The 21,263-nt window shown below is 43.2% G+C and overlaps 1 protein-coding gene across 1 annotated transcript in view; it reads right to left on the bottom strand.

Annotated features, from left to right (window-relative positions):
• Positions 1-3,171: 3,171 nt before the first annotated feature.
• LOC146548347 (muscarinic acetylcholine receptor M4-like) overlaps positions 3,172-21,263 on the bottom strand; it is a 71,274-nt gene continuing 53,182 nt past the window's right edge. Inside the window, exons 6-7 of the mRNA XM_085264478.1 lie at positions 7,699-7,965; positions 3,172-6,945 (exon numbers count right to left, since the gene is read on the bottom strand). Of these exons, the coding sequence (XP_085120604.1) occupies positions 6,700-6,945; positions 7,699-7,965 (513 nt within the window). The 3' untranslated portion in view covers positions 3,172-6,699. The remainder of the gene's footprint in view (positions 6,946-7,698; positions 7,966-21,263) is intronic.

Here is a 21,263-nt window from a genome sequence, read left to right as displayed (position 1 = left end):
ATATATATATATATATATATATATATATATATATATATATATATTGCAGTCACCTGGATGGAGAAATACCTGACAGGAGAGAATAGGAGATGGCATAAACAGGGTAAATATGATTAAAGACAAATGTCTGAGTTGTATTTATGGCCACAACAAAAGCATTTAACTAAATAAGGTCAATGTTTGGCACTATTATAGCCTAATTGTGTCATTTAGGTTGTCATAAAGGATGCTCAGTGAAGCAGTCAGGCTTTCAGTATAACTCCACTGTAGATATGTCAGATAACCACCCGCAGTCCTTTATGCCAGTACTTTCTGCAGGTGAGCTGTCCTTGCCAACTATTTGAATATTAATCTTTTCCCCTGTTCTCTCTCCCTACTCCGTTTCTGTGTCAGAACTCTTATGTTTTCATAACATATAAAATACAGACTCTATGCAGTCCAGTGAAAATCAAAGTACAAAGAGGGTAAGTAGCAGCCAGGTGCTGCTATTCAAATGGACGTGATAATCCGATCAACAGCAAGTGTGAGTACGTCTGTAAAAGCAAACATTTAGGCAGTTTGGAGGTCCGGATCATTCAGCTGTGTGTTAGCACAATGCCACACTGTTACCAGGAGAGCACGTACCAGCAAATTCACCCCCATCAGACCGTGCGATACTCTAAGAAACTGCAAAAAAACCCTATCTCTAAGGGAGAGGCCAGCCACCCTTCGGAGGAAGCTCATTTCCGCCACATGTATCCGCGACCTCGTTCTTTCGGTCACTACCCACAGCTCGTGGCCATAGGTGAGGGTAGGGACGTAGATGGACCGGTAAATTGAGAGCTTCGCTTTAAAACTCAGCTCCCTCTTCACCACGACGGACCGGTGCAGCGTCCGCATCACTGCGGCCGCAGCACCAATCCGTCTGTCGATCTCCGGCTCCCTTCTCCCATCACTCGTGAACAAGGCCCCGAGATACTTGAACTCCTCCACTTGGGGCAGGAACTCGTCCCCCACCCAGGGATGAGTAATGACAGAACAATTAGAAAAATACTGAACAAGTATGGTTTGTTTGCCAGTTTTTCCCAGGAGAAAGCCTCCCGTCTCACAGAAAGAACAGCACAGGTTTGCAAACCAGCAAACTTGGAACAATGCATAAATGTTTGGTCATAATGCACATGTCTACCACACTGGTGCTAAACGTAGCTCTACAAGCTATTGAATCATCGTGGGTGTACTTGGGTTTTCATACAGCTGCATAGATTTATGACTGCTCGTTGTATTGCCAATTTGCTGAAGAGTGGATTGAAAAGAAACACCCCCCACACCCCTCATGAAGCTCCAAACATGGCGATAGAGTTCTGCACGTGATCTACTAACAATATGATCATTCATAAACACAAAAGCAGCCGAGTCACTCACCATAAAGTGAAGCACAAACAACGAATAACAAACAAATAAAAAACGACACAGCTGATGAAGAAATGGGTAATACAACTGCCAATGAAATAATACTCTTCAAGAGCAGGTTTTCTGCTAGTGTTTCGCTACGGGAACAGCATGCCCGTTCAGAGAGGCACCTGAAGGAAATCATAAGGATATTTGATATAAGGGGGAGTCCTTTTGTTAGAAATTGCTGGGGATTGTGTGGCCTGTGTGTTATACCTAACCTGTACAATGCATAGAAAAACACAACGTATTTATTTACTGTCACATCCTGCCCCCCCCGTGCCTGGAGAAGGTGATGATAGACACAAAGCAAGTCTGAAGACAGTTTGTTAAAGATTTGATATGTTATATCTTTAAAATCATGTTCATGAACACAGAAAGTTGTGCTTTGATTTATGAAAGCAAAAACGTACACTCTGAAAAGCAGAAGACTGTGTAAAATAAACCCAATTCAATTTCTTATTCTTTCTTCATGCTTTTGTATAGTGCTAGTTAACAACAACAGTTGTCTCAAAGCGCTGTACAACAATAGTCCACCAATTAAAAAATCTGTCATGAGCATGCACGTGGCAAAAGTAGGAAGGAAAACCTCCATTTTAACAGGAAGAGGCCACTGGCAGAAACAAGGCCAGGGAGAAGGAACCATGTACTGGAGGATTGGAGAGGAGAGGAGAGAGACAAATGCATCAGAAGTGAGTGGAGAAGAAATGCCTAGTGTGTCATGGGAGGCCTGAAACTAAAGCCATTCTTGAGGGATGGTGGATGATCTCCGGAGCCAATCTTAGCTGGTTCCACAGGAAAGCGGCCTGAAAACTGAAGGCTCTGCCTCCCATTTTACTTTTAGAAACTTTAGAAGCTACAAGTTAATCATCAGTCTGAGAGCAAAGTGCTCTCTGGGGATAATATATCTGCTTCTTCTTGGTTCTGTACTGAGAAAGCACGGCATTGCTTTCCACTTTTAGGCTGATGACTGTCAGATCTATGTCCCTCTAAAGAAAAAACGCAGATACTTCAGACACATCTAAGCCCTGCAGAACACCGGCCCTTGAGGCCTGGAGTTTCCCACCCCTGCTGTACATGGACTCTACACCATAACACTTACCAGCATGTTTTACTGGCAGAACCTGATATCAACCATACACAGCAGAGATTTACTGGATACAAAAGATAATAAAAGTATCAACCACTTGTACAAGAAGGAGCAAAGCAAGGGCAACCGTTAACTTATAAAAGGCAAATGTACACTTTAGCTTCCTGTATGGTGGCAAAGCAAAATTGTTGTGACCTAACGTTTACATTCCAAAAGCTCCGCTGCACCTTGATTCAAAGTGATAGCACTTTTTACTGCATATCAAATGATCTCCAGTTTGCAAACACTAGCTTTCTGGTCTTTTATTTTCAGATAGTTGATAGAGGTCTTTGGGATATCATTATGTGTACTGTGGGTGCTCCTGTTGACTGATGTTCACTGAGTTTTCTCAACCAGAACTTACTGGTTGATGACTATATAGCAATTTTTGGTGCTATTGAATGCCTTCCGTGGTGACCATGCTGAGGCTACGATGGGCATTTGGCATGCAGACTGGAGCAGACTGGGATCAAACCTCTTTACTACGTGTGGAGTTTGATATAAGAAAGCAGAGTCCCTCTTTGTCCCTGGGTCGATTAATGCTTTGTCATGATTTTCTTTTTATATCCCCATATGAGCCATTTTTCTAGTTTCCCTTTATCACCACTAGGGGGTTGTATTTCATTTTATGTACTGGTTATGGTTATTTAAGGTGAAGGGCAGTGTTGGGAGGGTTACTTTTAAAATGTATCCCACTACAGATTACAGAATACATGGCCCAAAATGTATTTTGTAACATATTCCGATAAGTTACTCAATGAGAGTAACGTATTCTGAATACTTTGGATTACTTACAGTAATCTAATGTCAGTTGGTCTAATGTCTGACAGGTTCCTGAGCTATGCTAAGCTGGGACAGCCACATTATAAAAAGACACAAGTCCTTCTGAGCCAACAAGGATTTCATGCAGCTGCCTGAGCAGTCACTTGATTTCTCAGATGGGATAATGACATTTGAATTAGGCCGAGTCTTACAAAACCTAAACCTTGTGTGAAATTCTGACCCAAATTCCCTCTTCATTTTTGAAAACTCACTATCAAACACCTTTATGACTCACAAGTAAAACTCACTGTGAAATATCACAAACACATAAGTGTTACTACATTAAATAGAGTTAAAATGTATCCTAATAATATGGTGATAAATGACAGAGGTAACATCCTTACTTGTGATGAATTGTTGTGCTTCAGCCTGTGTTTCTTATTTTGTCTCCAGCATGAGAATTAGGGTTGGGAGACCAGGACTAAATCAGGGAATGAGTCCCTCTGTTCTCCTCCTATCATGCCCTACTTTTCTCCCACAAGCTCAGGATTGCTTTCTCTAATACTCTTTTCCCCATTTCTACCAGTCTCTCATTTTCATTTCCTCATATCCATGTCATATGTCTTTTCTCTCTCCTCTCTCAACCTGTACTCCTTTTTATCTCTCCTGTTATTTCAGCCATCTGCACATTGCACTGCCTTCTAAACATGGCTCTTGTTTTACCTCTGTGTGTGTGAATGTGTGAATGTGTGAATGACTGAATGTAGTGTAAAATGCCACACTACACTGAGTAAAGCGCTATACAAATGCAGGCCGTTTACCATTCACCTCTCAGTCGACCTGCTAACTGGCAAGATTTTTAGAAATTCACAAATAGTTCTGTGAAGTGTTAATTCTAAAGAAGCTGTATGTGATGACTCGTAGACACAAGACAAATCTGCAAAACTGCAGGTCAATGTGAAGCAAACAGGCGCAGTAACTGCTCGCTCTTGCTCCATAATATGGAAAATCATTAGGGGCTCTCACAGAACAAATCCTCAATCTGAGCAAACTAACTGAAATAAAGTGAATAAAATGGGGGGTAAACAGACTTAGGGATACAAAGTTGTGCAAAGTTGTTAGTGCAGTTTATTGCAAGGAGCACTTGATCATCTGTGCACTTTCTGTGTGGATTTTTTCCACCAAGTTTCTTGTCTAAGGACATGACCAGGTAAAGTGGTGATTCTAACCTGGCCATGGGTGTGGATACAAGTACATGTACACCGGAGAGGACTAATGTCAATTAGTCTTCTGACTCTGTCTTCTGACTGGCAGCCAAGGTGCAGCAGCGAGAGTACTGACAGGGACTAGAAAGAAAGAGTGAAGTTCTCTTTATTGGCTCCATGATAAATCCAGAGCACTTCGCTCTCAGACTGTTGACTAACTTGTTGTTCCTTGGATAAAGGAAGTATGGGAGGCAGAGCCTTCAGTTTTCAGGCCCCTCTTCTGTGGAACCAGCTTCCAGTTTGGATTCAGGAGACAGACACTATCTCTACTTTCAAGATTAGGCTTCAAACTTTCCTTTTTGCTAAAGCATATAGTTAGGGCTGGACCAGGTGACCCTGAATCCTCCCTTAGTTATGCTGCAATAGGTGTAGGCAGCTGGGGATTCCCATGATGCTCTGGGAGTTTCTACTTCACTCACCCGTATCATTCACTATGTGTTTACTCTGTCACTCTGTATTTAATCATCCGTTATTATTACTCTGTCTCTCTTTCACAGCACGCCACTTTCACATAGCCCCAGCTGGCAGATGGCCGTCCCTTCCTGAGCCTGAGGTTTATTCCTGTTTATTCCAGGAAGTTTTTCCTTCTCGCTGTTGCAAAGTGCTCGGTCATAGGGGGTCATGTGATTGTCTAGATTTCTCTGTATCATCATAGAGTTTACTTTACCTTCCAGTATAAAGCACCTTGAGGTGATTGTTGCTGTCATTTGGTGCTATATAAATAAAGCTGCATTGAATTGCATCATTGTTTAGTGTTAAATTATCAGTGTGAGTCTGGAAGCTATTTCTGGACTCCAGTAGTTTTACTGTATCTGAAAGACGTCTGGTGTTTTGGTGCATCTTAGTTTAAGCAGGTTGGGTATGTTAAGTAAAACTCTGTTTTATGCTATATGAACAAACTGTTGTTGCTAATCTCCTGTAGCCTCCATTTGAAAGGCACCGTCCAATGAATCTCTGGTATTCATTTGTTTAATCAGTCTTGGTTACTGGCAATAATAACAGTATTTCTTCTTACCTATTCTTCCTTCCCATTCTTCTTTTCTCCGTCCATCTGATATTTTGTGTTGTTGTGACTGTTGCTGTGTAACATCCCAGACTGATAGCAGAGTTAATAACACAGCCAGTAGCCAACTGCTCATGCCATGTCAGGGACTCAGAACTGACAGTAGGTTGAGCTCAAACTCTAGAGAATAGAGTCTAGTTTAACATTGCTTTCTTAGATATGTTAATGGTAAATGTATAGCGCTTTACTAGTCCCTAAGGACCCCAAAGCGCTTTACATATCCAGTCACACACTGGTGATGGCAGCTACATTGTAGCCACAGCCACCCTGGGGCGCACTGACAGAGGCGAGGCTGCCGGACACTGGCGCCACCGGGCCCTCTGACCACCACCAGTAGGCAACGGGTGAAGTGTCTTGCCCAAGGACACAACGACCGAGACTGTCCAAGCTGGGGCTCGAACCGGCAACCTTCCGATTACAAGGCGAACTGCCAACTCTTGAGCCACGATCGCCCCTTGTGTTAGTACATCAAGAGATCCACCAGTCTATTTATACATCTAGCTATACATACATACATACATACATACATACGTACATACATACATACATACATACATACATACATACGTACATACATACATACATACATACATACGTACATACATACATACATACATACATACATATGTACATACACACAGCACAGATCAGGCAAAGCCACTTTCTCGGCCACATTCTCACGCATCACCACGCAGATCCAATCACTGACCTCTCCTTTTATAGCATCTACATCTTCATTTGAAATTAATTTCTGTGTTAGTGAAACCAAATTTCTACTCACAGTGCAATTTTGGGTAGCTTGACAGGTAAAAGAATAAAAGAATCTCTGGTTTACACTCACGTGTTGCTTGGACTGTATGAATAGGGAGCACTCATTCATTTGTAGAATAAATACATTTACTAATCTGCTCCAAGTTTCTGGTCTCTTCAGAAGGCACCCATCACCCAGTTCTGCTATTCTTCATTCAGTTCCTTCATTTTTCTTTCGCACAACTTCTTGCAATGATTTACAGCTTTGCCTTCCATCCTATCTCAAATATTCTCCTTCTATCTTATCTTGTTCCTATATTTTTATATTGGCATAGCAACAGGTTCTTGAAAGTCTTTTTAAATGTGGCATTGCACAGTGCATAACAAGCTGGGTTGATAGTAGAGTTGACATAACACAGCCAGTAGCCAATTGCCCACACTGTATCAGGGACACAGGACTGGCAGAAGGTTGAGATCAACACCATCACATTATACGGTGTCCATGTTATGATGAAAGCCAGCAGGATGGCAAAGATAGTCTTGGTTACCTATGAAGAATGGAAGAAAGGAGAGATGAAGAATAAATAAGCCGGAACATGTAGACACAAAGTCCAAAGATAGATAATCTGTGAACTCTGTCAGCTCTTTGTTTCTCACACACTGCAGTGAGATGACAGTCACATAACTCACAGACGAGCTGACCATGTTAAGTATGCATAATGTGTATTATGTAAAAAACGACAGTGCCAAACCTTTTAGTATGAGCTACGTTAAAAACATGTCCAAACGTGCTAAATTGCCCTGCACCTCAATTAATATTTGCACACACAGGAAAACAGCCGCTCACTGTTAGCTTTAGATAAAACATATCTGCTCTCTGTGTCTCGGGTAATCTCAAGGGTGAGACAGCATTAAAGCGACTTAAAGCTGAGATCCCAAAAGGTTGATTCTGTTCATCTGGACGTAGCGTTTCCAGTGAAAACGCTACGTCCAGATGAACAGAATCAACCTTTTGGGATTTCCTTACCTGGATGATTGAGCGTGCACCAGGACATTAAAGCTGAGATAATAGTGACATCTGCTTAACAACTCTTCCTATGACTGTTAGAACCACTGACTTACATACGCTGGGTTTTAGCTTGAAACAAAGTGAGTGAGGGTCTTCCTGTCATATTTTATTTATTCTCCAAGACTTCTGTTCTTTGCTTGTGCAGAGGCTGAGTCCGATAATCAAATCTAAATAACGAGTTCCTCTATTATTTCCATTATATGTCTTAAACTTATGTCGTGTATTAACCTACTTTCTTTTCTCTGGCAGCCATCTGTCTTTTCCTTCTCACTTGGCTTCTAGCAATGCTTGCAAATTTTCTTGCCACAGTTCGAGGACGGCTGATTGGGATTGAATGCCTCTCAGCTCCATCTACAGGTGGAACGATCTCTAAAGCTGTGATGCATTCATCCCCAGACTGCTTTGTCACAATCTTTAACTTGGACCACCTTGAAGAGGGATTGATCTTGTGGATGGCAGAATTGGTTGTTGTCGGTACTGGAGTGGGGTTTGCTAGCACCTGTAACAAAACAGAGTACTGTTAGGACATTTCACAGCAAGTTTGACCTGTGACTTGCACAGTATCCTGTCTTCCTCCCCTTAACCCCAACCAGTTGAGGCAAATGGCTTCCCCTCCCTGAACCTGCCTTTGGTGGAGATTTCTTTCTGTTAAAAGGGAGTTATTCAATATTTAAATGTTGATTGTATTATGTAAGGTTCCCCGGCAGCTGCAGCCCAACAATGATAATAGTCCAGCGTCACCTGATAGATGCCAAAAAAAAAGCTACATCAAAAAGTAAAGTTTTAAGCCTAATTTAAAAATGAACTGTTTCACCCATATTCATAAGGAAAGCAATATAATAACAACCACAACTTGAAGCAAAAGTTCACAGTCCTGGCAAAATCTGAGGAAAAAAGAAATCCACGCAACAAAAAATACTCCACTCCGGGTTTTCCAATGAATCCTATGACTTTTCATGACATGGTGTCAGAAGTAGTCAGTAGGGATAGGAATCGGTAAGAATTTAGCGATTCCCATGCCATTATCAATATAACTTGATTTGATTCCTTGTCGATTCTTATTGGCTCCACTTTGAGAGTCACCACCATGTCTAAGCAGCATATCATGACATTACATTCATGCAAAGTAATTTCATGCGTGTGGTCTAATGCGTGTGCATTTTAGAGGTATTTCCCCCCTTTTTTGTGTTCAGTGTTGGGGTCATTATTTAAAAGTAAAGTAAAAACGTTATTACCCGTATTACACAGAACACTTTTCCTAAAAGTAACGCAGTATTTTATTGCATACTGTCTTTGAATGTCTTTGAACAAAGACATTCATTACTCATTATGTTACCTTCATGTTACTCTGCAAAATGATCTGAAAAGCACTGTCTCATAATGGCCATTTAACAATATAAAGCTACAGTCCCACACACCAACACAAATCCCTATCCCAGTGAGGACACATGTCATCTTTGTCTTAGTATTTAGGTATGAAAACAAAGCTGACAACACAAAGCAAAGATGAAAACCAGCACAAGCAATCATTGCCGTGATTCTACTGTAGAAACATGAACAGGTAGAAATAGAAGCTGCAGCCTGACTGATCATCAGTTTGTTACAGGCTGGCTTCACCACAAATGATGGCTCACTTTATCACTATATACAGTAAGAGCAATGTCAGCATTTACTGAGCTTTAACACCACTCTGGGGTTCTTGGCTACCTTAGCGTTAGCATGCAGTTTTGCAAAAGGCGAAGTTGTGTTAACATTATAACGCAGTTGTTTCTGTCCTGGAGCAGTCGTCACTTTGCCATCTCACTCTCCATCCCTTTGTGCATTAATGATAAAAGTAATGTCCATGTCTATGGTGAAGAATGCACCATTATTTTTACTTCCGACACACGAACTGAAATCAGCTGATCTTAGTGAGAGGGCAAGAACCGATAAGCGGGATCAGTAGACAGGCAGACTAACCATTCCAAGGAACTGGACTACTAGGAACCTATTCTTGATTCCATCCCTAGCAGTCGATCATCACGTCTCAGAAATGTAGCAGGAGAGGGAGGAAGTCTGTAGAGTTGCAGAATGTGGCATGGTGGAATAACTGAGAGAATCTCCCACTAAACATCGGGTTGGCGTTTTTGTCATTTTAATAATTGCATGCTTTGGTGTTTTTGTTTTGTGTGAGATGTGGGCCACACCCATGTAGGAGTGGTGATTCTACTTTAGAGCAGCTGCAAGCTATTTGGAGTTGAGTACAGGGAGCCGTTGAATGGTAATGATTTGAGACCTTCTCTATAAAGGAGAGAGAAAACAGGAAGGAGGAGTTGTTTTTTTGTAGGACACAGTTGCAGCAGGGAAGCCAGTTGACACTGAAGACTCCAGTATGAGAAGTGCACATTTTAAAGGAAAATAGTTTTAACCTTTTTAAATAGCAAATGGGGTGATATGATATAGTACCATATCACCCTATTAGAGCACTTCACTCTCACACTGCAGGCCTACTTGTTGATCCCAGAGTATTTAACCCTTTAAGTCCTACCATAGAACCAAGTCCGCCAGAGCTTACTTTATATTTTTACATGCTGTGGAGCCATTTTTGGGAGGATTTCAAGTTGCTATACATCAATACAACTGTTATAGCCCAAATTTTAACAATATGTATGCATTAAGTCCATAGTAATTACATAAATTGCAAAAAATTGCAATAAACTACAAAAAAAATTGAAAATCATTTTTGTTTTTTGTTTTTTACATATATTTCTACTTAGAGATATTTAAAAGGTTTGTCCCTCAAAACTTTAAATACAAAAAAGTTGCAAAAAATAGTTTCCAACCACAGGAAATTTATTTTGAGCTGGAGCCTATCCCAGCTGTCATAGGGCGAGAGGCGGGGTACACCCTGGACAGGTCGCCAGTCTGTCGCAGGGCCAACACACAGGGACAGACAACCATTCACACTCACACCTAGTGACAATTTGGATTATCCAATTAACCTATCCCCACAAGCTGCATGTCTTTGGACGGTGGGAGGAAGCCGGAGTACCCGGAGGGAACCCACGCAAACACGGAGAGAACATGCAAACTCCACACAGAAAGACCCCGGCCTGATGTTGGAATTGAACTCAGGACCTTCTTGCTATGCGGCAACAGTGCTAACCACCGTGCCACCGTGCTGCCTCCACTGTTCAAGCCATCATTCAGAAATGGAAGGAGTATGGCACAACTGTAAACCTACCAAGACAAGGCCGTCCACCTAAACTCACAGGCCGAACAAGGAGAGCGCTGATCAGAAATGCAGCCAAGAGGCCCATGGTGACTCTGGACGAGCTGCAGAGATCTACAGCTCAGGTGGGGGAATCTGTCCACAGGACAACTATTAGTCGTGCACTGCACAAAGTTGTCCTTTATGGAAGAGTGGCAAGAAGAAAGCCATTGTTAACAGAAAACCATAAGAAGTCCCGTTTGCAGTTTGCCACAAGCCATGTGGGGAACACAGCAAACATGTGGAAGAAGCTGCTCTGGTCAGATGAGACCAAAATGCAAAACGCTATGTGTGGAAAACTAACACTGCACATCACTCTGAACACACCATCCCCACTGTCAGATATGGTGGTGGCAGCATCATGCTCTGGGGGGGCTTCTCTTCAGCAGGGACAGGGAAGCTGGTCAGAGTTGATGGGAAGATGGATGGAACCAAATACAGGGCAATCTTGGAAGAAAACCTCTTGGAGTCTGCAAAAGACTTGAGACTGGGGCGGAGCTTCACCTTCCAGCAGGACAACGACCCTAAAATTGAGCTTAGACCTGATGCAGAACCCTACAGCATAACCACACCACGTTGTATTCCTTTTCCTATTCTACCACAAGTGGAGAAGGAAATTAAAAGGATGATGGCACTCGACATTATTGAGGAGGTAACCGAAGCCACAGACTGGTGTGCCCCAATGGTGCCAGTTATTGAGAAGAAAAGAAAGCCAAGGATATGTGTGGACCTCATGAAACTCAATAAAGAAGTAAAAAGAGAGAGATTCATTTTGCCCAATCTGGAGGATTTTGCACCAAATAAAACATACGGCACCACTATATTTTCAATCTAAGGAGCTTCGAAAGAAAAGCATCTGTAATTCTTGAAGACGTTTCACCTCTCATCCGAGAAGCTTCTTCAGTTCTAAGAGTAAATAATTAATAATTGAGTGCTCAAAGAAAGTCAGGGATCAGTGATCACTTTGTCTGTTCAAGAGATTCTCTGCGAATGTGGGAGGCCATCCAAACCATAAGAATTATAAGGCCCCACCACGTTTGTGTGTTACCGACACCGCTCTGCCAGACGCACCTAACACATTCAATGCCAAGTTTGAGACCCAAAACAACGAGCCGGCACTGAAAACCTCCACCTCACCAGACATATGTTTATATTTTAAATATAACGAGGGTTTTTATAGACAAAAACATGGATGCAAAACATGGGCTCCCCGGTGTCACCTTTTGTAGACCAAAAGGTGACACCGGGGAGCCAAATGTGGTGGCGTGTGGCTTGGGCGCAGCTGCAAGGGAGGCTGAGACACACCGGAGCTCCATCAGCTCATCACACCTCCCCTGTTTAAAAGAGTGTACCGGGACCTAAGGTGAGCTGATAGTGAGTCTGGTAGCTCGGGTTGGTTCCTGGCCGACACCGCCGTTGGGCCCACCCGTGTCCTTCGACTGCATGGGGGAGGGAGGCAACCCCCACGCCTCCCTTCCCATGAAGGTCAGCCTGGTCAGCACTAGGCCAGCCCGAGTTCGGGGGCAGCATAACGGAGGTGCCCTTCCTACCCGAGTTGGAGGTCGCCGTGCTGTCTGGTCCAGCGGTGTCCATGCCAGAGGCAGGTGCGCCATCTGGACCTGGCTTGTCTTCGCTGCAGGTCAGCGTGCTGGCTGGACCTGCCACGCCCATACTAGAGGTCGCAATGCAGCCTGGTGCAGTGGCATCTTCGCTGGAGGTCAGTGCGGCATCTGGTCCTGCACGCTGGCCACCTGTCAAGCCACCCGTGAGCCACGGGTCATGTCCACGCCTGCTGATGCGCTGCTGCGCCGCTGCTGCCTGCCATGCGGTTGGGCTCCAGATCAGCTCCGTCACCGCCGCTGGGCACGCAGTCAGCCACTGAACACGTGGTCAGCCGATCGACCCACCTCGGCACTGCGGCTGCTGGACACGCGGTAAGCCACTGGATCCAACTCACCCCTGCTGCTAATCCATAGGCCAGGGACGCTGATGGCCATCGCCGATTTCCTTCCCACTGTCGCCATATGATTGTTGGGTTTTTCTCTGCATCTACTGTACAATATAAAGCGCCTTGAGGTGACTTTTGTTGTGATTTGGCGCTATATAAATAAAAGTGAATTGAATTGAATTTCTGGACTTTTCTGAATGCATTGAAGAGAATGGAAATCTCTACATTGAAGTTTACCAGAAGCCCACACACCAGGACCAATACCTATTCTTTGCCTCCCACAAGATGCATGGAGAGAAGGTCAGACACCAACTAAGGAGGATCAGAAGGACAAATGAAACAATACTGTCATCCCCTATGTAGCAGGTTTGTTAGAGAAACTCAGGAGAGTCTTCTCCAAGCATGACATCCCAGTGAACTTCAGACCCAGCCACACACTGAGACAAAAACCTCTACACTGGAGAAGCCAAACAGCCACTTCATAAACGCAAGGCACAACACAGAAGAGCCACCTCGACGGGACAAGACTCAGCAGTCCATCTGCATCTAATGGTCAAAGGTCACTCTTTCGAGGATGCCAATGTTCACATTTTGGACAGAGAAGACAGATGGTTTGGAAGGGAGTGAAAGAAGCCATCTATCTTTTGGCTCTCAGCGAAGGCGGTCGCACTTTTCTCCTCTCCTGCCCTTAGCTTCCCTGCTTAGCTTCTTATGTCCTTGTCTTGTCTTGTGTTTTTACTTTTCCCTGGAACATTCTCTCACAGTCTGTTCTCTAAAACCTAAAAGTGGAATTATGGATTGGATCAACTGGTCCCTAAATGCAATTGACACCCCTTAACGAGAGGTTTGGGCTTGGGTGAGCCTGAGTGCTGAAGATATCTACCTATTCGGAACCATGGTAACAGGGTTCTGGCTGATCGGAGCTGGCTTGGCCCTGACTTATCAAAGAATTAAGGAAGCGGAACCGGCTGTTCAAACCCCCACAAGGCTGCCCGCTGGGATTGGAACGATGGGAGAGGCGTGAGTTTCTCAAAATGGGCTCATTGAGTGCAGCACGGATAAGATCTTGGAGAGGCTACGGCTGCTGTGAATACTCAGAATAAGATCTCTGACTGCAGACTGGATACATCTCGGAAGGGCTCGCTCGGAATAACATCTCTGGGCGCAAATTGGATGACATCTCGGGGAGGCACACTGCTGTGTGTTCTCAGAAATTGGCTCCTTGAGCACAAGAAATGACAACATCACAGAACGCAAGTATGGCGAAGCTCGCGGCTCTCCAACGGGAGATTGAGAGACCAGTGTTGGACTGTAGAACTGCTTTGAAATTCATATGAGTTGTTCGCACTAAAGTAAAAAAATACCATCACTTATGCAGATACCCCTTTGGCGCCATCAGCCTACCTTTCTGACATGTCTCCCCAATGTGATGTTTGTGTAAAGTTGGTCAGAAGGTTTCTTTGTAAGTGCGCATGCACCATTAGCGTGCTGCCTGCTGTAACCCTAATTTCCTTCGGGATTAATAAAGTATTCTGAAGGAAATTCTAATTCTGATTCTATTTCCACTGTAAACGACCATCTTTGAACAGAGGGAATAGCTTATGACACCAACTGTCTGCCATCTATAATCCAGTTTTGAGATCCCAGACGCCTTAATGCCCACTCACACCCTGGACTATTTGCCCTCGTTAAATCGCATGAAACCCCGAAACCCTGGCTGATTGTGACCTACACCTGTTTTCGCACCTTGTCTCGTGTGATTATGTAGAGGATCATTAAGGGGTCCATGTTCTCTTAGGGACCCTCCCAATAGGACTTCAATCTGGGACTCTCCAACAATTACTCTTAGAAATGAAGAAGCTTCTCAGGTGGGAGGTGAAACGTCTTCAAGGAAACTCAAAGAAGTCCAGACGCTTTTCTTTCCAAGCTCCTTAGACTACGATGACCTGGATGACTGAGAATCTTCGCAGACATATATTTTCAATCCTTGATGCCTCCAGTGGGTTTTGGCAAATACTGCTCAATGTTAAGAGCAGGAAGCTAACGCCATTCATCACGCTAGTGAGTCGCTTCTGCTTTTAAAGATTGCCCTTTGTGATAACGTCTCCTCCAGAAATATTCCAACGGCAGATTAGCACCCTTCTCAAGGGTTATGCCGGTACTGTGGTGGTAATGAATGACATCTTAGTGTTTGGAAAGGAAAAAGCAGAACATGATCACAACCGTAAGGCAGTGCTGCAGACCATCAGGCATTCTGGGCTGAAATTAATCCAAGATAACTCCAAGATTGGAAAATCTAAGATCAAATGTTAAAGACACGTCATTGTGAAAGATGGTATCAAAACTCATCCAGAAAAACTGTGTCACTGAAATGCCCAGCCCCTCAAATGTCTCTGAGCTTCGTCAGATGATATGAATGATAAACTGTCCGGGAAAATTCCTCCCAGACTTCTTCACCGCCATGCACCAAAGCTACAATTTGCTCAAATCTGTCGATGTGTGGACATGGGGGGAATTGCAGAAACAAGGATTCACAGACATGAAAGCCATGTCAACTACAACACTGGCATTAGCACATTATGACGCTAGCAGACCAACAACAGCAAGCACTGATGAGAGCAGCTCTGGTTTCACAACAAAAGGAAGTACTTCTTCAGATACACAAGGATCACTAAGGCTTCACTAAGTGCCACAGAAAAGCTAATATGACTGTGTGGTGGCCAGAGATTGGACGAGAGATCACAAAGATGGTGGAGCAATGTGAGTTCTGCCTGAGAAATAACCCCACTCAGAGAAAAGAACCACTAATCATTAATATTATTATAATCACTACACCAAATAGCTGCTGATATATGTCAACTGGACAGTAAACACAACCTTGTAGTTGTGGATTATTACTCGCGCGACATCTTGATTGTACACCTCCATTACAAGCCAGCAAGTGATTGCCTGCTTGAAAAGCCTGTGTGCCATTGTCTGTGATGAGCTCAAACGCTATCCCCCACCTCACATATTATCTCAGCAAAAACTGTTCAGTAAGACGTACAACACTGGTCACACAACTTCCAGTCCCCATTATATGCAAGCTAATGGTGCAACAGAGAGAGGCATTGCTATGGGGAGGAGGATTCTTCGGCAGCAGGACCCCAACTGGCTCTCATACGCTACCGTGCCACGCCCATCACAGCAATTGGCCTAAGTCCTGCATAACTAATGAGTGGCTGACACATAAGGACAACAGTTCTCGTTCTAGCTCAGCAGCTGCAACCTCATTATATTCATTACACTAAGGTACAACAAAAGGATCTACAGGCGAAATGAAATTATTGTATCTTCTACAACAGATGTCATTCTACACCTCACTTGTCAGAGCTGCGCCCTGGTCAACTTGTGAAACTGGATGGTTAGAAGGGTTAAAAGACACCTGCAAAAAACATTGCCAAAGCTCCATAGCCTGGATCATACTTTGTACCGAGGGTTTGCTCACTTGCAGAAACTGAAGACAGGAGGTTCCACTGTCTCTCTATCAGACTCCAGAGTTTCGGGCCTGTTTGGTGTTTCACCCGACACCCTGCCCGCAAGGATCCTGTATTGGAGGCCCTGCCAACCAGCTGTGAGAGAACCTTGGACAGAGAAATCAGCTTGCTATGGGGAAACAGCTTTACCCTTTAGGTGTGTGGAAGTATGCTTTATTTAGAGTTAATGGGGAAATTGTGGTCAATTTTGATTTGTTTGGTATTCATGCTTGGATAATTGGAAAAATATATGTGTACTGTTGATCACATTTTGACCACATGTTAATTTGTGGCCCCTGTTCCAGGCTTGGCACACAGTCTGGAAGACTGAGGAGACAAACTGAGTCCCACGACTGGACAAGATGTATTTAGGCAGGCACCAGCAAGTGAAGATTTCTCTCACTAGAATCTGGGAAATCACTTCAGGCATCTCAGGAAGTGGAAGTGCTGCTGGACCTTCTTGGTGATGGAGGTGGTGTTGGTGGTCCAGGTGAGGTCGTTTGAGATGTGAACTCCCAAGAACTTGATGCTGTTAACAGTATTTAACCACTTTTCTGAGAATACGCGCTTCTTTTGGGATACGGACTCCTTCTGACATTTCTTTGGAGGTGGAGGAACACCAAAGTAATTGCTTAAAGGAGCTTCTTCGACATCTTTAAGAGTTCTAAAAAAATGTCCTCCTCCAGAAAATCTTATGTACGCAAACGCGTGTTGCACCTTCTTATCGCGCGTCTTTTATTTTGAAAGCGCATGCGCACCTGCAGACCACTTATGTGCACCCCTGTGTATAGAGTTTGCAGGATGCAAAGCGACCTTCAATAACAACTACTTCCACTGCTAATAAGAAATGACATCATTCGACCTGTGGCTTTGAATAAAAAAATTAAATAACAAAATTGCCGCGCTGAGTAGAGAATTTCTTGCCTTCTTAATGAGGTTGGGACCATCAGTTGTGCAGAAGTCAGGTTGGCGCACGGCTGACAGACCTATTAGACAACTGTTAGAATTCATATTATGACAAGAACCAATCAGCTAAGTAAAGAGAAACAACAGCCCATCAATACTTTAAGAACTGAAGGTCAGTCAGTCCAGAAAATTGCAAAACTTTGAATGTGTCCCCGAGTGCAGGAGGAGGTGTGAGGGTGTGGGGGTGCTTTGGTGGTGACACTGTTGGGGAGTTATTTAAAACTGAAGACACACTGAACCAGCATGGCTTTCACAGCATCCTGCAGTGACATGCATCCCATCTGGTTTGCGTTTAGTTGGACCATCATTTATTTTTTCAAACAGCACAATGACCCCAAACACACCTCCAGGCTGTGTGAGGGCTATTTGACCAAGAAGGAGAGTGATGGAGTGCTGCACCAGATAGCCTGGCCTCCACAGTCACCTGACCTAAACCCAATGGAGATGGTTTGGGATGAGATGGACCGCAGAGTGATGGCAAAAGGGCCAACAAATGCTCAGCATCTCTGGGAACTCCTTCAAGACTGTTGGAAAAACATTTCAGCAAGAATGCCAAGAGTTAAGAAAGCAGTAATGAAAGCAGAGGGTGGATATTTTGAAGATTCTGAAATTTAAAAAACAAAACAAAACACGTTTTATTTCACAATGTTTGTTCACTACATAATTCTATATGTGTCCATTCATAATTTTGATGCCTTCAATGAGAATCTACAATGTAAACATTCATTAAAATAAAAATAAATGAGAAGGTGTGTACAAAACCTTTGACTGGTCTTGTACACAAAATATAATAATCAATAATCAAGTGTTATTGATGAACACATTTCCTAGTGTGTTTCAGATTGTCCATAAAAACACTTGATGTCCAAGAACAGAACAGATGTCAACATGTCCTATTTAAATAAATATAAATATAAAGTATCAAGAGTAATGTGTTCATAGTGTCATTTTCACTTAGCCTCCATCTCACCCTTCTGCTAGCATACTCTTGCCCATTTCCTTATGGTTGACTCCATGTACTTAACCTACATCACTACTTCTGCTCCACTGTTATACCCCCCGCTCCTTCACACACATGTATTCTGTCTTTCATTCCTCAATATACCTGCTGTGAATCCGTTCCAGTTCTTTCTAGCCAACCGCCTACACTGCATGACAACTGCCTAAATGCAATGCAGGCAACTGGCTTGAATGTGGCCCCAGAAAGTACCGGGTTTTTCTGAAAATTCACCATGAAATAACCCAGTAAAATGACTTACGCTGTACTTAAATTTACTTACAGTCGAATTATTTAATTGTTTCCTGTAAAAAAAGAAAAAACATGAAATTGCACATAGTTACAGAGTACATGTGCCTTAGTCACAGCTCTTACAGTGAAACATTTCACTGTTTTGCAGGTGCTGCAGGTGACTCCATAATATGACCGGCACCCCAGAAAGCACAGGGTACTTACAGTGGAATTGTTTCACTGTTTGCTGCAAAAACCTGACTTGTTGCTCACAATTACAGACATACTTGCGCCTTGTTGCCCTTACATTGCATGTAATTAAAGGGTACTTGCACCCTGGAAAATACAGGGTGTTTACAGTGTCATTGTTTCCTTGTTTCCTTCCTCATGGGACAATCTATGTATTTTTAAAAATTATTGAGTGACCTCCTAAGTTTACATTGATTAAAATTACCATGAAGAATTGGCGGCGCCTGGTGCGATGCATTAAAAACTTTGCATCGTCTCCAGTATGGTCCGAGTGGCAGCTTCCACATTGGTCCTTGGCCCTGGGCCATTTACACAACAGTAACAATGCACTGTGAAAATTCTCTTAGTAAGTGAAGCAAACGCAGGGAGACAGGTAAAACATCAGGAGAGAACAGGGATTTCTTCATCACTTTGTTACTCAACTAATTCTCATTACTATAAAGGCAGAGACCCCTGCCGAGGGCAGAGGTTCTCCAAAACCACTGATTTCCAAGTCAGAGTGTAAGTCCCGCTGCTGGAGCCAAGTCTCCTCAGAGGGATGAGGCAGGCATTTCTGTACTCAACAATGCCACCTTTATTATGTAAAGTCTCTGTTGCACTTCTCATCTGCCCCTCTGATTTAGTTCTCCAGCACTTGTTAACCATGGAAAAAGTATGTCAAAGGATTTTGCTGAGTAAGGGTCCCTGAGCTGCATGTTGCTGACATCAGGATCCTGAAGGAACAAAAGGGACTCTCGACTGTATCGAAGAATAGTCGAGAGTCCAGATGTCCAACACTGACAGATAAACATCAGGGTGAGGAAAATTAAAAACTAAAATGAGCCATAGTGACTCAACATCGACAGTCGTGAAACAAATGATTAACAAACATACACACTGCTGCTGCTGTATGTCTCCATTGTCCAGTGCCACGTAGTAACCCTCGGCTTGGCTCTAAACATTTAGAGTGAGCACTGAAGAGTCAGAGGACACAGCCAAAGTTTGGTACCATGAGCACAGCTTTTTGCAACCAACCTGCACCAACTGTGCACTTGTTTTGACATCTTCTTCTGGTTTTCCAAATAAATGAAGACTTATCCTGGCAACTATCAAGAAATTAATTACTTATAATATTAAAATGTATTAAAGACATTGCACCACTCATGTTCTCATTCTGTGTAAACTGCCCTTTAATGCAGCAGTCACAATGACTATGTTACTAAAATATTATCAGGATATCTTCCAACGGTTCTGACACATCGTTCAACTGCACAGACTTTTTCCACCATTAAAGGAGGACAATTGTCTGTCATAGTATAATACAATGACATAATATCATACAGTGGGTAAAGTAAGTATTGAAGTATTGAACACATAACCAATTAGTAAATACATTTCTAAAGGTGTTATTGGCATCAATTTCTCACCAGATGTTGGTAACAACCGATCCAATCTATACATGCAAAGAAATCAAACCATGTCCCAAAGTTAATTTATGTGTAATACTGAGAAATGACACACGGGGAAATGTATTGAGCACATGAAGAAAAGAAGGCACAAAAAGGATGAAAAGTCATTAAACCAGGTGGAATCTGTCAATAATTAGAAAGTAATCCTGCCACTTATTGCAAATTAAGATTAGCTGTCAGTGATGGCCTATAAAAATGTGTCTCATTACAAAGGTGTCAGAAAAGAAAAATTTCACGATGCTCACAAATTTCAGAAGCTCTTTCAAGACATTTGCAAGTTTATTAATAACATTTTAACCCCAAAGGGACCCGACATGACTCCGTGGGTGTTTTTGCCTTTTTTTATTTCGGCACAATCAGTTTTTACTGTAGCACAACGGTGCTCTCCTCTCTCTGGCCTGGCTGCTACTGAAATAGAGAAGGCTGTGACAAACCAGCCCCCTGATACCACACCCTGAACCTGCTGCTCCCTCCTCCACCAACCACACCCCACCACAAACATATTTATGGCATTGGTTACAGAAGAATTTCTAAAGTACCATTTCTAAGGTACTACTGAAGGTACCAGTGAGTACTACTGGGGCCATAATCCTGAAGTGTGAAGAACATTTCATCAAAAACTGGACACAGAGTTTTGGACAGAGGAGTAAAAAGAATTATCAGAAAACTTGTCCAAGAGCCAAGTACCACTTGTGGAGAGCTATGGAAAGACCTGGAATCAGCAGGTACAATTGTTTCAGAGAAAACAATAAGCAGCCATGGCCTTTATGCATGCCAAACACGCAACACTTCATTGCTGGAAAAATCTCTGGCTTCATCCAAGCCTCCATCTTCATCTCCAGTCCGCACCTGGGTCCATATGTCTCGATATACGGTCTGCCTACACAGACTGTGACAGACAGGACTTATACTAACTCATAATAAAATGGATAATCAAACACACGGTGAATGAAAAGGGGTGAGAGAGGGAGAAATGCTCAGTGCATCATGGGAAGTCTATTGCAGCATAACTGAGGGTCACCAGATCCAGCCCTAACTATATGCTTTATCAAAATGTTTTAAGCCTAATCTTAAAAGTAGAGAGGTTGTCTGTCTCCAGACTTCAAGCTGGTAGCTGCTTCCACAGAAGAACATCCTGTTGGAGCAGCAGGAATGGAGTCTAACAGACACACTGATGGTTTGGAGGAAGTAAT

Source organism: Mchenga conophoros, linkage group LG23 (genome assembly GCF_057382185.1).
Source record: "Mchenga conophoros isolate Kocher_MC1m ecotype Shallow Benthic linkage group LG23, M_conophoros_male_GT1.1, whole genome shotgun sequence".
In the NCBI taxonomy this organism is placed as follows: domain Eukaryota; kingdom Metazoa; phylum Chordata; class Actinopteri; order Cichliformes; family Cichlidae; genus Mchenga; species Mchenga conophoros.
Note: the sequence above shows the minus strand (reverse complement) of the source record. Positions and strands in the feature narration are given on the sequence as shown.